Source organism: Rhinopithecus roxellana, chromosome 2 (genome assembly GCF_007565055.1).
Source record: "Rhinopithecus roxellana isolate Shanxi Qingling chromosome 2, ASM756505v1, whole genome shotgun sequence".
In the NCBI taxonomy this organism is placed as follows: Eukaryota; Metazoa; Chordata; class Mammalia; order Primates; family Cercopithecidae; genus Rhinopithecus; species Rhinopithecus roxellana.
In genome coordinates, this window is record NC_044550.1 from 116,501,655 (window position 1) to 116,514,484 (window position 12,830).

General features: G+C 39.6%; 1 protein-coding gene across 2 annotated transcripts; it reads left to right on the forward strand.

Annotated features, from left to right (window-relative positions):
- The first annotated feature begins 511 nt into the window (after positions 1-511).
- On the forward strand, positions 512-12,591 carry AGA (aspartylglucosaminidase). 2 transcript variants are annotated; one of them, XM_010384067.2, is made up of 9 exons: positions 512-761; positions 2,578-2,731; positions 3,321-3,433; positions 4,525-4,637; positions 5,877-5,991; positions 7,057-7,132; positions 8,913-9,020; positions 10,022-10,155; positions 11,558-12,591. In XM_010384067.2, the coding sequence occupies exons 1-9, from the start codon at positions 635-637 to the stop codon at positions 11,656-11,658; spliced, it is 1,041 nt and encodes a 346-aa protein (XP_010382369.1). In that variant the 5' UTR covers positions 512-634; the 3' UTR covers positions 11,659-12,591. The 2 variants fall into 2 exon arrangements, with proteins under 2 accessions (XP_010382369.1, XP_010382370.1); XM_010384068.2 differs by having other exon boundaries at positions 7,057-7,110; positions 8,921-9,020.
- Positions 12,592-12,830: the final 239 nt, after the last annotated feature.

Here is a 12,830-nt window from a genome sequence, read left to right on the forward strand (position 1 = left end):
TAGAGGGTACATAGGCCGTTTGTTTTCTTCCAGCTCAGGGATTTATAATGAGGAAGTGGTACAAAAAGTTGTGGTGCGAAAATGACGGACGCTATGAATGGAAAAAAATCTAAAATGAATCCGGTCGTAAGCAAACACGCTTCACCTCCACTCAATAACTACTGCAGAGTTCCGAGGCCTGGGATCCCCAAGAATATACTGAGTTTGACAAACTTTTCAACTTCAACTTTAAATTAAAAAGACAGTAAAAGAACCAAATCCATAGTACACAGCAATCAGCTAAAGTTCCTAGGGCCCTGCAACCCAGAGTTGAATAATTTTGTATTAATTTCCCAATATCAAGCTAAATCTAACAACAGGAAAAGCAACAACTTGTTTGGCTATTTTAAAAATCTGCACAGCACTTAGGAACAAGCACCTCAGCGCAGGGAACAGCTAGCTCAGCACCGCGTAACACCACGCTCCCGCTTCCCCAGGCCCAAAGACGCCAGGTCCCGCGAGAGTTGAGGGAGGCCTCGGCGCACCCCCGAGAGAGCGGGCGTGGCCGCCAGGCGGGCGGGGCACCTGGGATTAATTGTTCCGCGATCGCTGGCTGCCGGGACTTTTCTCGCGCTAGTCCCCTCGGCGCTCAGCTATGGCGCGGAAGTCGAAATCGCCTCTGCTTCTCGTGCCGCTTCTGCTCTGCCAGGCCCTAGTGCGCTGCTCCAGCCCTCTCCCCCTGGTCCTCAACACTTGGCCTTTTAAGAATGCAACCGAAGCAGGTGCGGGTTGGCGGCCTGGGTGGGTGGCTGCGCCGCGAGAGCTTGCGGGTGGGGAGGATCAGCCCGCCCCGCTGCAGTCACCGGGCCAGGAGGACTGACGAGCGCCGGGCTGGGCCGGGCCTCGCGGTCCCGCCCTCTAGCTCTTCCTGAGTCTCCAGCGCGGCTCAGTCTCTTCCAAGTGGCCTTTACTGCATCCTCCCTACCTACAACTGCTGCATTTTAGGTCCTCCTTTCCTGCAGCGCAGTAATTTTTCCACCCTGCTGCTGACCATAGTTATGGCCTTTATGCTTTACTCAAGTAGCACGTACGCTTTTTTGCCTGACACTCAGTCTTTTCGCGAGCTACGTCTCCTCCTCTCATTTCTAATCCCTCAATTCTTCGCAATTTTGTAGACGACTAATAGTTTCCCAGCCATAGCGAACTCTTTTCCCATTTACTTTTTTTGCCATGTGTTGTCATGCTTTACTTGCCACCTAGAATTCGAGGTTCCAACCTTTGCTGTACGTTAACACTATCTGCGGAGCTTCTCAGAAATCATCCTGGCGGCGCCCACCTCCTGTGATTGTGATCTGACTGCTGGAACCAGGGCAACTGTGTTTTTTTTTAAAGAAAGCTCCCTTGGTGATTTCGATTTGCAGACAGGTTGAGAACCGCTAAGCTAAGGTATCACCTCTTCCAGGAAGAGTTGTCTGATCTAACTGCCCTCGTGCTTGTGCCCGGAATGAGTTAGGTTCCTGTCCTCTGCGTCTTGTTAATAGCCCTTACGTACCATTATCCTGGCATTTTCCTCTGTACTATGCTTGTTTCTTTCATTTGCTTAATGACCAGAAGAGTCATTTTTCAGACCCCTCCTCCTCCATCTGAGGTTGCTAACATATTAACTTTCTGGGGCAGAATTGACTCCAGAATTTGGTGGAGCTAAATTTTTGAATTATAGGCAGTGCATACGATTCGGAGAAAATGAAGAAACAGGCTGGGAGAAAGATATTCCCAGCGATAATGAGACGAGAAGAAAGTGCAGCAGCCTGGGCGGGGGACAGTTCTGTGTAAGCTGCCTGTATTGAAAGAGGGAACTTGCGTTACTACACTTTCAAGCCTGTAGGTGCTGTAATGATGCCTAAAGTGTCTACCAACAAGAGCACCTGCCCTTCAAGGAATTCTGTTGTTACCAGGAAAGAAATTGTCCATCGAAGACCCTTCCCCACACCCCCACATGTATGGGATCCTGGCTCTGCTACTTACCAACTGTGTGACCTTAAACTAACTGCCTGGCCTCTGGCTCTCTTTCCTTTTCTTTAAAATGAGGGTCGTGATGGTACAGAACCTACCACAGAAGCTGTTATGAAGACGCAATGAACTAATCCATATGAAGTCCACGTTGTAATTGTTTGCTGTTAAGTATTAATTAAGACTTGCTGGGATAGGTGTTACCTCAAGACACATATTAATTATGCATATTTTAATCTAATGATGCAGAAGAAATGTGTGAAGAAGGCTGTGGTTTAGTGGATTTTTTATTTAACTGCATTTTAGTAGTTTCGATGGTACCTTTTAAAATAAAGGAGGGGATACTGATTTTAAACAAAAACTTCACTTTGCACCAATAGCCAGTTTTTGAGTTCTTCTGATAACTAGTTAAATAATTTTGCCTCTTATCACTCTGACTCCTTTGTAGCACTTGATAAACTAATGTGTTAAAAAGTCAGTTTAACTCAGTAAATGCGAAAAAGTTGTTAAATTGGAGTTGGTTTGTTGCATTTGGCTTTAAAATATATATATAAATATCAACGAGCATTATTGGGATTTGATTAACAGCGTGGAGGGCATTAGCATCTGGAGGCTCTGCCCTGGATGCGGTGGAGAGCGGCTGTGCCATGTGTGAGACAGAGCAGTGTGACGGCTCTGTAGGCTTTGGAGGAAGTCCTGATGAACTTGGAGAAACCACATTAGATGCCATGATCATGGAGGGGTAAGAACACCATTCAGGTCCTGTTTATTATGCTTAGTTACATTTAGAGTTGTGGTCTTCTGAGAGCAAGATGAAAGAATGCATGAGTTTTGTCACAGGTCAAAACCCCTAGCTTATTATACCTGACCTTTCTAAACACAGTTTCCCTCTCAACTAAAAAAAAAAAAAAAAAATCAGAGTAATAGAAATATCACATGGACAGATAGGTAGTCTCCTTAGAACCGGGAGAATGCAAAGCTAAAAAACTATGTCTCTGACCTTATAAACAATCGTTTATCTGCTGTCCACAAATCCTGTGGTTTGCCTGACCTGAAGCATTCAGGCCCCTTTCAAAAGCCATATTTAAAATTAGCTTGGAGAAACTGAGAATTTTAGTGCTGTTGTGCTATATGGCAAGTTGATTTTCTATTTTTTCCCTAATTTTGTCCGATTGTGGGAATCTATATGAACTTCATGGATGTGCTGTCACTTCTGTGTTAAGATGGTGGAGTTTAACTGCAAAACACTGTTGATTGGAGAAAAGCAATGTTTTTAATGTATGAACCTCTGAAAACTTCTTAATTCTTAACTGCATTCTATTTTCTTGCAGCACTACTATGGATGTAGGAGCAGTAGGAGATCTTAGACGAATTAAAAATGCTATTGGTGTGGCACGGAAAGTACTGGAACATACAACACACACACTTTTAGTAGGAGAGTCAGGTATTGTTTTAACTACACTGAAAATTTTTCTAGTCTTTTGACTATAGTTTTCACTGAAAAATAGTACAAAATCATGGATAAAAGCAGACCTAAGTTCAAATCCCAGCTGTTTTACTTAACATCTATTTAACTGGATAAGTAACTTCTAAATCTCTTTACTTCTTCATCTCTAAGAAGAAGGGAATGGAAGTTTTGCTATGGCGGTGTCTGTTATTTGAACACCTTCCAAGTTACAGACCAAAAACCATACAGTGACCTGTACTCAAAATGTATTGTTTATGATCTATTATCTAACAACTCCAGTAGTCTTCCCTCAATTTTGTAGCATCTACAGAATTAGAAACTACCTGTCAAGTAAAAGGATCTGCTACCCATTCGTTGGAATTCAGTTGTTCCTTTGGTGTCTCAAAGGTTTTTTTTATATGCAGGCATTGCAGTCTAGTTTCAGTGCAATTCTGAGACTCAGTATTGGTGAGAAGTGTGACTTTTCTTTTGTGAAGTGGAAGGAGGAAAATTGTGGAGGAGGTGAGGTGGGAAGAGAACTCCTTTGTTTTTTTTCTTTTTTTTTTTTTTTTTGAGATGGAGTTTCGCTCTTGTCACCCAGGCTAGAGTGCAATGGCACGGTCTCGGCTTCCTGAAACCTTCCCTTCCTGGGTTCAAGTGATTCTCCTAACTCAGCCTCCCAAGTAGCTGGGATTACAAGCACGCACCACCATGCCCAGCTAATTTTTGTATTTTTAGTAGAGACGGGGTTTCACCATGTTGGCCAGGATGGTCTCAATCTCTTGACCACCTGCCTCCACTTCCCAAAGTGCTAGGATGACAGGCATGAGCGGCTGCACCCGGCCAGAATGAGAGCTCTTGTAATGCATACCCCAACGGCTTTAAGTAGATCAGTTTTAGGAAGGACATAAGGAAATCGAAGGTGTAAAAATTGAGTCTCTTAAAACCGTTCATGTATGAATACTCCTTCGAAAGTCTTTGTGTAGCTCTCTTAAGATGCTGCTGACCCAGAATGCCTCTAGTACATATATTTTTGTTGAAAAGACAATACTCGAATAATTTATACTTTCCTTTTTTCCAATCTCCAGCCACCAAATTTGCCGAAAGTATGGGGTTTGTCAATGAAGATTTATCTACCAGTGCTTCTCAAGCTCTTCATTCAGATTGGCTTGCTCGGAATTGCCAGCCAAATTATTGGAGGGTATGCACACGTATTTAATTTAAAAAAATAAGTTAATTGAAGATATTAAATGACATCCTTTCTGCTCACTGTTGCCTGCCTGTTGTCTAGGGTGCTGGTTAGCATCCTGGCTGTACATTAGAACCAGTGGTTTTAGTTTAGTTGACTCTGTAGGTATGGATATTCCTGAAACACCTCTAGCTGCATCGGATGCATATCCAGCATGGAGAGCTACTGGTCTCTCGCAACAGTTTTCAAACTGAAGTTTCTGTCATGTGGAGGTGGCTGCCTCAATCAGGGCTGCTGCTTGTATTTCCTTGTAACTAAGTCTAAAAAATCAGTTTGGAAACTAGGAGTCTAAAATATTTCTTAGATTTTATCTGTGTGCAGTATATCCAATATCTTGTTCTTGACTTGAGAACATATAATATTACATGTCTAGTATGTTACCAGTGGAATGATTTGTCTTTAATGGGACTTTTAACATGAATCAGTTTGCCTTTGCCATACAGAGTCCTTCTGTGGGATATCTTAGTCTCTCATCTATTTCTTCCCTAAGTCCTAATTACTTTTGAGTAGCCATCAAGTCAGAAGTCCCTTGGGTTAGCACTTGAAAGAGGCTAATCATAAAACGAAGTTAGGGGAGGCACTTAGTGCACTGATGTGTAAGACATGAGGAATAGGAATAGGTTTCTTGTTTTAATATCAGTCTACATACACAACCTAAATTTATGAGTTTGCGTTATATTCTCGAGCCTTTAAGATTTATAAAGATATCTTAAAGCACAACTTAGAATATATTCACATAAACCTAGCTTTGAAAAAACAATAAAAGCTTTTAAAACATCTTTTACTTTAAATCTCAGAATTCTTTGCCAAGAAACAAATTTCTGAAATTTAGAGGTCCAGTGTGTATATAATTTGTTTAAGGATTAATGTCTAATTTTAAAACACTTTATATCTACTACTGTGTTGAGAATTTTAGGCATATAAAGAGACAAATTAGGGACCTGTGTCATGCAATAGATACCTCACCTATATTATTTAATTCTTAGACTAGAATGGATATTCAGTACAATTATTTGCCTTATCTGTTTTTATATGAGACTTAGTGATTTCTTAGCTTTTAATTCTTATCTTTAAGTTACCACATGCCTTTTCTTGATTTGTTGCTAGTGTTTAGTGATTGTACATAATTTCTTGGCAGTTTCTAAAAATACCCTTTATAAGAAGTAAAACTTCTGTAAATCTTGTTTACAGAATGTTATACCAGACCCCTCAAAATACTGCGGACCCTACAAACCACTTGGTGTCTTAAAGCAGGATATTCCTATCCATAAAGAAACAGAAGATAATCGTGGTCATGACACTATTGGTAATTTGCCTTTTGTGCAGTTTTTATGGATAAAGTTTAGTTAATTATCTTCCTGTAGCTCTTCCCTATTCTTCTACCAGAAGTTGATTGTGATTGTTTTAACTGTCAGTTAAGTGTGCCTCTCTATGGATAGCTTAGTCTTGTCTTAGCAACTGTATAAAATTTGGTAAATTATTTATACAAGACACCTAAAACCCAACGACTAGTCACTTGTGGATTTTTGAATCTTTATTTGATATTTCATTTTTTGGCAGTGTTATGTTGCTGTATTTTAGTGACCTTAAATAACTTTTCCCAAGTTATAATGTTAAAAATTTACATTAGTCTTTGTCTTAGTTTGTTTTTTGCTGCTATAACAGACTACCACAGACTGGGTAATTTATAAACAAAAGTTGATTTGGCTCACAGTTCTGGAGCCTGCGAAGTTCCAGAACAGGTGCTGGCATCTGGCAAGGGCCATCCCAAGGTGGCAGTCAAGAGAATGAGACAGGAAGTTGGGTAGAACTCATCCTTTATATCAGGAGCTCACTCCCTGCAATAATGGCATTAAGCCCTTTTAGCCTTAATCACCTCTTAAAGGCCCCATCCATCTGTTAATAATAATGAATAATGTGAATTGCCTGTTACCATGGCAATTAACAAAATACCCAGACTGGGTGGCTTCTAAACAACAGAAATTTATTTCTCACAGTTATGGAGGCTGGGAAGTTCAAGATCAAGGCGCTGGCAGGTTCCGAGTTTGGAGACAGCTTGTTTCCTGGCTCATGGATGGCATCTTCTTGCTGTGTCCTCACATGGTGGAAGGGGTGAGGAAGCTCTCTGGGGCCTCATTTATAAGGGCATGAATTCCATTCATGGGGATTCTGTCCTCATGGCCTAATCAGCTCCCAAAGGCCTCACCTCTTGATACCATCACCTTGTGGAATAGGATGTTGATATGAATTTGGGGAAACACAAACATTCAAACCACAGCAGTTATTACTGCCTGCTCAATTATTTGGTTATATTTGAGGTAAACTTTATACACCTACAGTGGTTTATTTTTTTTTTTTTTTTAACTTCTAGGCATGGTTGTAATCCATAAGACAGGACGTATTGCTGCTGGTACATCTACAAATGGTATAAAATTCAAAATACATGGGTTAGTGTTTCCAAAAGAACAGAGCTGTCAAATATACATTGAATGCAGAGCAATATATGCCAGGTGCTATGGGGGTTGCAAAGCACAGCCCTAGTCTCACAGCTACGATGAATGAGTGTGAAAGAAAATGCAGTACTGTCTGCTGAGTGCCACAGGACAGGGAGTCACAGCCAGTGCTGTAGGGTTTAGGGGTGGCAGAGGTGATCGCTTTAAGCTGGGGTAGTTAGGAACACCAGTAAAGTGATGCTTAGAGATGAGCCCTGACTCATGGTAGTTGAGTTCAGCACTCCTACTGGCTAGGAAGGTTGTGTGTGTGTATGTGTGTATGTGTGTGTATTCAGAACTCCCACTGACTTGGAAAGAAGGTGCATGTGTGTGTATGTGTTCAGAACTCCCTACTGGCTTGGAAAGAATGTGTGTGTGTGTGTATGTGTGCGTGTGTGTGCGTGCATGCTCAGGGCTCCCACTGGTGTGGGTGTTTGGGGGTGTGTGTGTGTGTTCAGGGCTCCCACTGACTAGGGAAGAAGGGGTATGGGAGTGTGGGGGTGTGTTTTTTGGGGTAGGGGAAGTGGTATTGGAAGATAAGACTGCAAGAGAACACTGGAGCCAGATTTAAGGTGTCTTAAGTCAGTTTAAGGCATTCTGGATTTAATTTTGAAAAAGAAAAGCATTAAAAATTTGTTACAAGAAAAAAATCTGGTAGAAGTTTGGCACATTACATAGGAAGCAGAAATAGATTGTAGATAAGGGAAACCAATTTTGAACATGTTGCAATAATCTGGAAATTAGATGATAAAGGATGGTAATAATAGAATAGTCACTGTAAATTTATACCATCCTGGTATATGCCTGACTGATAACAAGTTCTTTTAAAAAATTAATTAATTTTAATGACAATGAAAATTATCTGTATTTGTGGTGTACAACATGATATTTTGATGTATGTGTATGTTGTAGAATGGCTAAATCAAGCTATTTAACTTCTTATCTCACATACCAATTTTATTATGGCGAGAACACTTAAAATCTACTTAGCAGTTTTCAGCTGGGCGGGTTGGCTCATGCCTGTAATCCCAGCTCTTTGGGAGGCCAAAGCAGGTGGATCACCTGAGGTCAGGAGTTCAAGACCAGCCTGGCCAACGTGGTGAAACCCCATCTCTAGTAAAAAAAAAAAAAAAAAAAAGAAAGAAAAAAAAAATTAGCCGAGTTTGGTGGTTCGTGTCTGTAGTCCCAACTACTCAGGAGACTGAGGCAGGGAGAATCGCTTGAACCCAGGAGGCAGAGGTTGCAGTGAGCCAAGATCATGCCATTGTACTCCTGCTGGATGACAAAGCAAGACTCCATCTCACAAAAAAAAAAAAAAAAAAAAAATCTGCTTAGCAGTTTTCAGATGTGCACTCTATTGTTATTAACCTTAGTCAGCATGATCCGCAGTAGGCCTCTGGAACCTTCCCTCCTGCCTAACTGGAATTGTGTGTCCTTGACCCACATCTTGCCAGGTCCACCTCCCCCAGCCTCTAGTAACCACCATTTTATTCGCTGTTTCTGTGAGTTCAGCTGTTTTACACTCCACATCTGATAACAAATTCTTAGATAATTAATGTAGGTTTGTGAAAACCTTAGTTCAAAAACTAGTGAAAACCTGTTCTTTGTTCTGATGAAGAATTTACTTAAAACGGTATCAGAGGCTAAGTGGAAATATCCCTTATTTGGAACAGCTTATGACTTAATGTGTTTTACACTCGATTTCCTCCCCTAAATTGTTAATACTCTCTCAAAGCCGTGTAGGAGACTCACCAGTGCCTGGAGCTGGAGCCTATGCTGACGATACTGCAGGGGCAGCCGCAGCCACTGGGAATGGTGATATATTGATGCGCTTCCTACCAAGGTATCACTTCTTAGTGTGTGAATTTTAGAGACCTTTGGAGAAGATATTTTTTTTCTTTTAAGATAGAAAATAATTTTTGAGGCTGGGTGAAGTGGCTCACACCTGTAATCCCAGCACTTTGGGAGATTGAGGCAGGTGGATCACCTGAGTTCAGGAGTTCGGACCAGCCTGGCCAGTATGGTCTCGAACTCCTGACTGTTTCTACTAAAAATACAAAAAATTTAGCTGGGCATGGTGGTACAAGTCTATAGTCCCAGCTACTCAGGAGGCCGAGGTAGGAGAATCACTTGAACCTGGGAGACGGAGGTTGCAGTGAACCAAGATCATGCCACTGCACTCCAGCCTGGGCAACAAAAGTAAGACTCTGTCTCAAGAAAAAAAGAAAACATAATGTTTGTGTTGTGTAACCTGAATTTCTGTGTAAGAGCTGCTTTGAAACTGCATACAAGCTTGTTGCCCAGCATTTTGATAATGACAGTCATTCAAGTTAAGTAATCATAGTCCTGTGAAATAAAGTAGTATTTCTCACCCCGCTTCCCAGATGAGAACACTTATGATCTACTTAGATAATTGATGTGAAGCTACCAAGTAACAGGGCTGTGATAGTTGATGGTAAAAGTAGGAAGCGCAGTCATCATGTACAGCTCACCACCCTAGCTAGACGTTGTGCCCATGCACATTACTTTCCCCTTTGATTGTAGCTGTTTTTCTCATTGAAAATCTGTATTCTTTTTGACTTCTGGCCATTACTACTGACAGTTATTCAGCCAAAGTCAAAAATAGTATTCCATATCTAAATTCATGGGTGGATTAGTTGAAAAGATAGACACTGTATCAAAGTTGACTTGCTTTGTGGATGCTTTACTAGAAGTAACCGACTCCTGTTCATTTATGTGTATTCTGTCTCATGGCAATTTTGGTGGTTTTAATTCCTAACTTTAACCCAATTTGGAGTTAGTATTTATTCTGTGACACTGAAGTTTCACCTCTGTTTCAATCAGCTACCAAGCTGTAGAATACATGAGAGGAGGAGAAGATCCAACCATAGCTTGCCAGAAAGTGATTTCAAGAATCCAGAAGTATTTTCCAGAATTCTTTGGGGCTGTTATATGTGCCAATGTGACTGGAAGTTATGGTAAATTGTGTTTGGATTTTGTATTTGTGTGAACTTCCAAATATTTATCAAACATACACTTTTTAAATATTGTTGTGTACAATACACTATATTGAACAGAAAAAGAGATTCCTTAAGTGGGCATTGAGTAAATGTTAATTGATGATCTGTCAAGACCCACAGCATTAAAAATATACCTAAAAGCCTCTTTTGATTGACTGCTGGTAGCTATGACCCAGTCTCTGACTAGTAGTTCTTATCTTTCACATGTGTCTTAAATGAAGTTTAGCTTCGGCTCCAGTACGTGTTGACATAGGCTAATCTAGTCAAATGTTTATACTAATTAAAAATAGACAAGGATAAATTATCTTCCCTATTTCTTTTCTATTCATTATTTAAATGCCTCAGCCATTTAGATCTTCTCGGGGCTCCAAAGAGCAAAATGTATTACTAATTAGTACACCAAAGAGGTTAGCAGAATTATTTTTGCACTGTTTGAGGCTTGTCTTTCGCTTCATTTACTTTCCGTATGAGCCTATCACAGTTTCAAAGCATTTTAAGATCAGCCACTGCTGATTCTCATTAGTGAATTGTCAGATGGGGAAGATACACAGCTTACTGATCAATATGACTTATTAGGTTGGACTGCTTATTATTGTTCTTTGATCTTTTACTTCCCACAGTTCTCTATTTGAAAAACTTGTTTAAAGAATGCTTTATTCTTTTTTAAGCAATAAGACACAAAAGTCAATAAAAATTATGAAGGGGAAAAGCTTTATGTATCAAATAAGGCAGTTTTATTGATTCCCTCTTAAGAAATAAACCTTATTAGAAAACTCAAAGTTGGATTTAACAGAATGAAAAAAATGATAATTATATAATTGCGGATGAATTTACAGTTGACTAGATTCTTCTATTTAATGACTGAAGAGGACCCTCCCCCAGGTGTTTGAGCATGAGAAGATGAACTTGATTAGACAAAGCGTCATGACAAATTACTCTTGACTCTTCCTGTGAGAGTAGAAGAATAGGGAGCAATGGTGGGGTATGGAGTTATGAATGAATGATGAGAATGTTCTAGTGGCTAGAGAAATAAAATGTGGGGGATGTGCCTGAATAATTTTTCCTAAGAAAAACATGTAAGAACAGTTAAATAATAGTAGCAATGACGGCATGTGTGTAGATCCACAGCAATAACAAAAATCAGCCAGTTTTCTGAAGTTCAAAGATATTTTACCAGCTACCTCGTTCCTTTCACGGACTGTTCACTGCTTAGTTCTGAGGAGGATGACACTAGTGTACTTCCTGTGACTTAGACATAAGGCATACAGTAGCCAGTGTCTAGTCAAATAAGCAATATCTGTATTGGTTATAAGTATGTACATCCTATAGTTAACCAAACGTCTTTCATTTTTGGCCCCAGGTGCTGCTTGTAATAAACTTTCAACATTTACTCAGTTTAGTTTCATGGTTTATAATTCTGAAAAAAATCAGCCAACTGAGGAAAAAGTGGACTGCATCTAATCCGTCTTTTCTGTCAACATCTGTATTTAAAGAAGAAAGAAACAAAGGCTGGAAAGGCTGCTCACTGTCATCATCTAGTGTTCCTCATGTGTTCTAAAGTCTTTTTGTAAAATAAAGACAAAAATAAATTTCTGTTGATGTGGCACTTTCTGTATCTGAAATTTTATCTGTTTTTTAACCTTTTTTATATTTTCTGAAGATGGATATGTATATGGCTGTGTTTTGTATATATTTAAGTTTTAAGTGACATTTGGATTTCTGATCAGTGTTGTAAAAAATTGCTACTTTGAGATGTATTTCCACAGTGATATATTCAACCCAAAAGGAATCATCATATTTGGATGCTTAAAATAATTAGAGTATACAAGTTTTTCAGACCCAAAGAAAAAAACAGCAGAGTCTCAGCATGATGAGTCCTGATTGAATTTCAGTATGTCACAGTGATGCATCTCTTATCACTGATTATTGGTTTTACTTAATATTCCCTAAAAACTTGAGGAAGAAAGATGATATTAAGAACATGAGATACTCTTTGTTTTGTACATACTAGAAAATATGGGCAATCTTCTGATGAGGAATTGTGTTGATTTTCTTTGCTTTTTTCCTCTTTTGGAGCTCTCTGTGTGAAAGTTCGAAAGCCACAAAAATATGATGTTTTACCTGCTAATATTTAGTATTGATCGTTTCTTTTAAAAATGATTTGGGGAACTTGATCTGTACTGTAATTTTACTAATCCCTTATGCAGAGGTGGGTATTGCAATTAGAAGTAACTCAAGAAATATGTTGTTTACCTTGGTTTGTTTTCCTAACTTCTGATCAACTATCTGTATGGCAGCTCTACAGAAGTTGTGTGTGTGCTTTCTCAGCAGCATTTTTCCTTCAAAATCATCTTTTTAATCAACATTCATTAATAAATGGACATGTACAATATTGTCTTCAAACTTTAGAATTTTAGCTGTTTTTTCTATGCTTATCTTAATGTTTAATGTTCTTTATAATTTAGGGGAGAAAGCTATCGTTTTAAGAACAGTGTAGATCACTTGTTCTGATACACCTTGCTATGTATCAGAATTCTCTGAGGAGCCTCTTTAAAAATGCCCTCTGTGCCACTAAATCAGATTCTTCATAAATGAGGACTTGAAACCTAGAATTAGCAACTGCTAATGGCAGC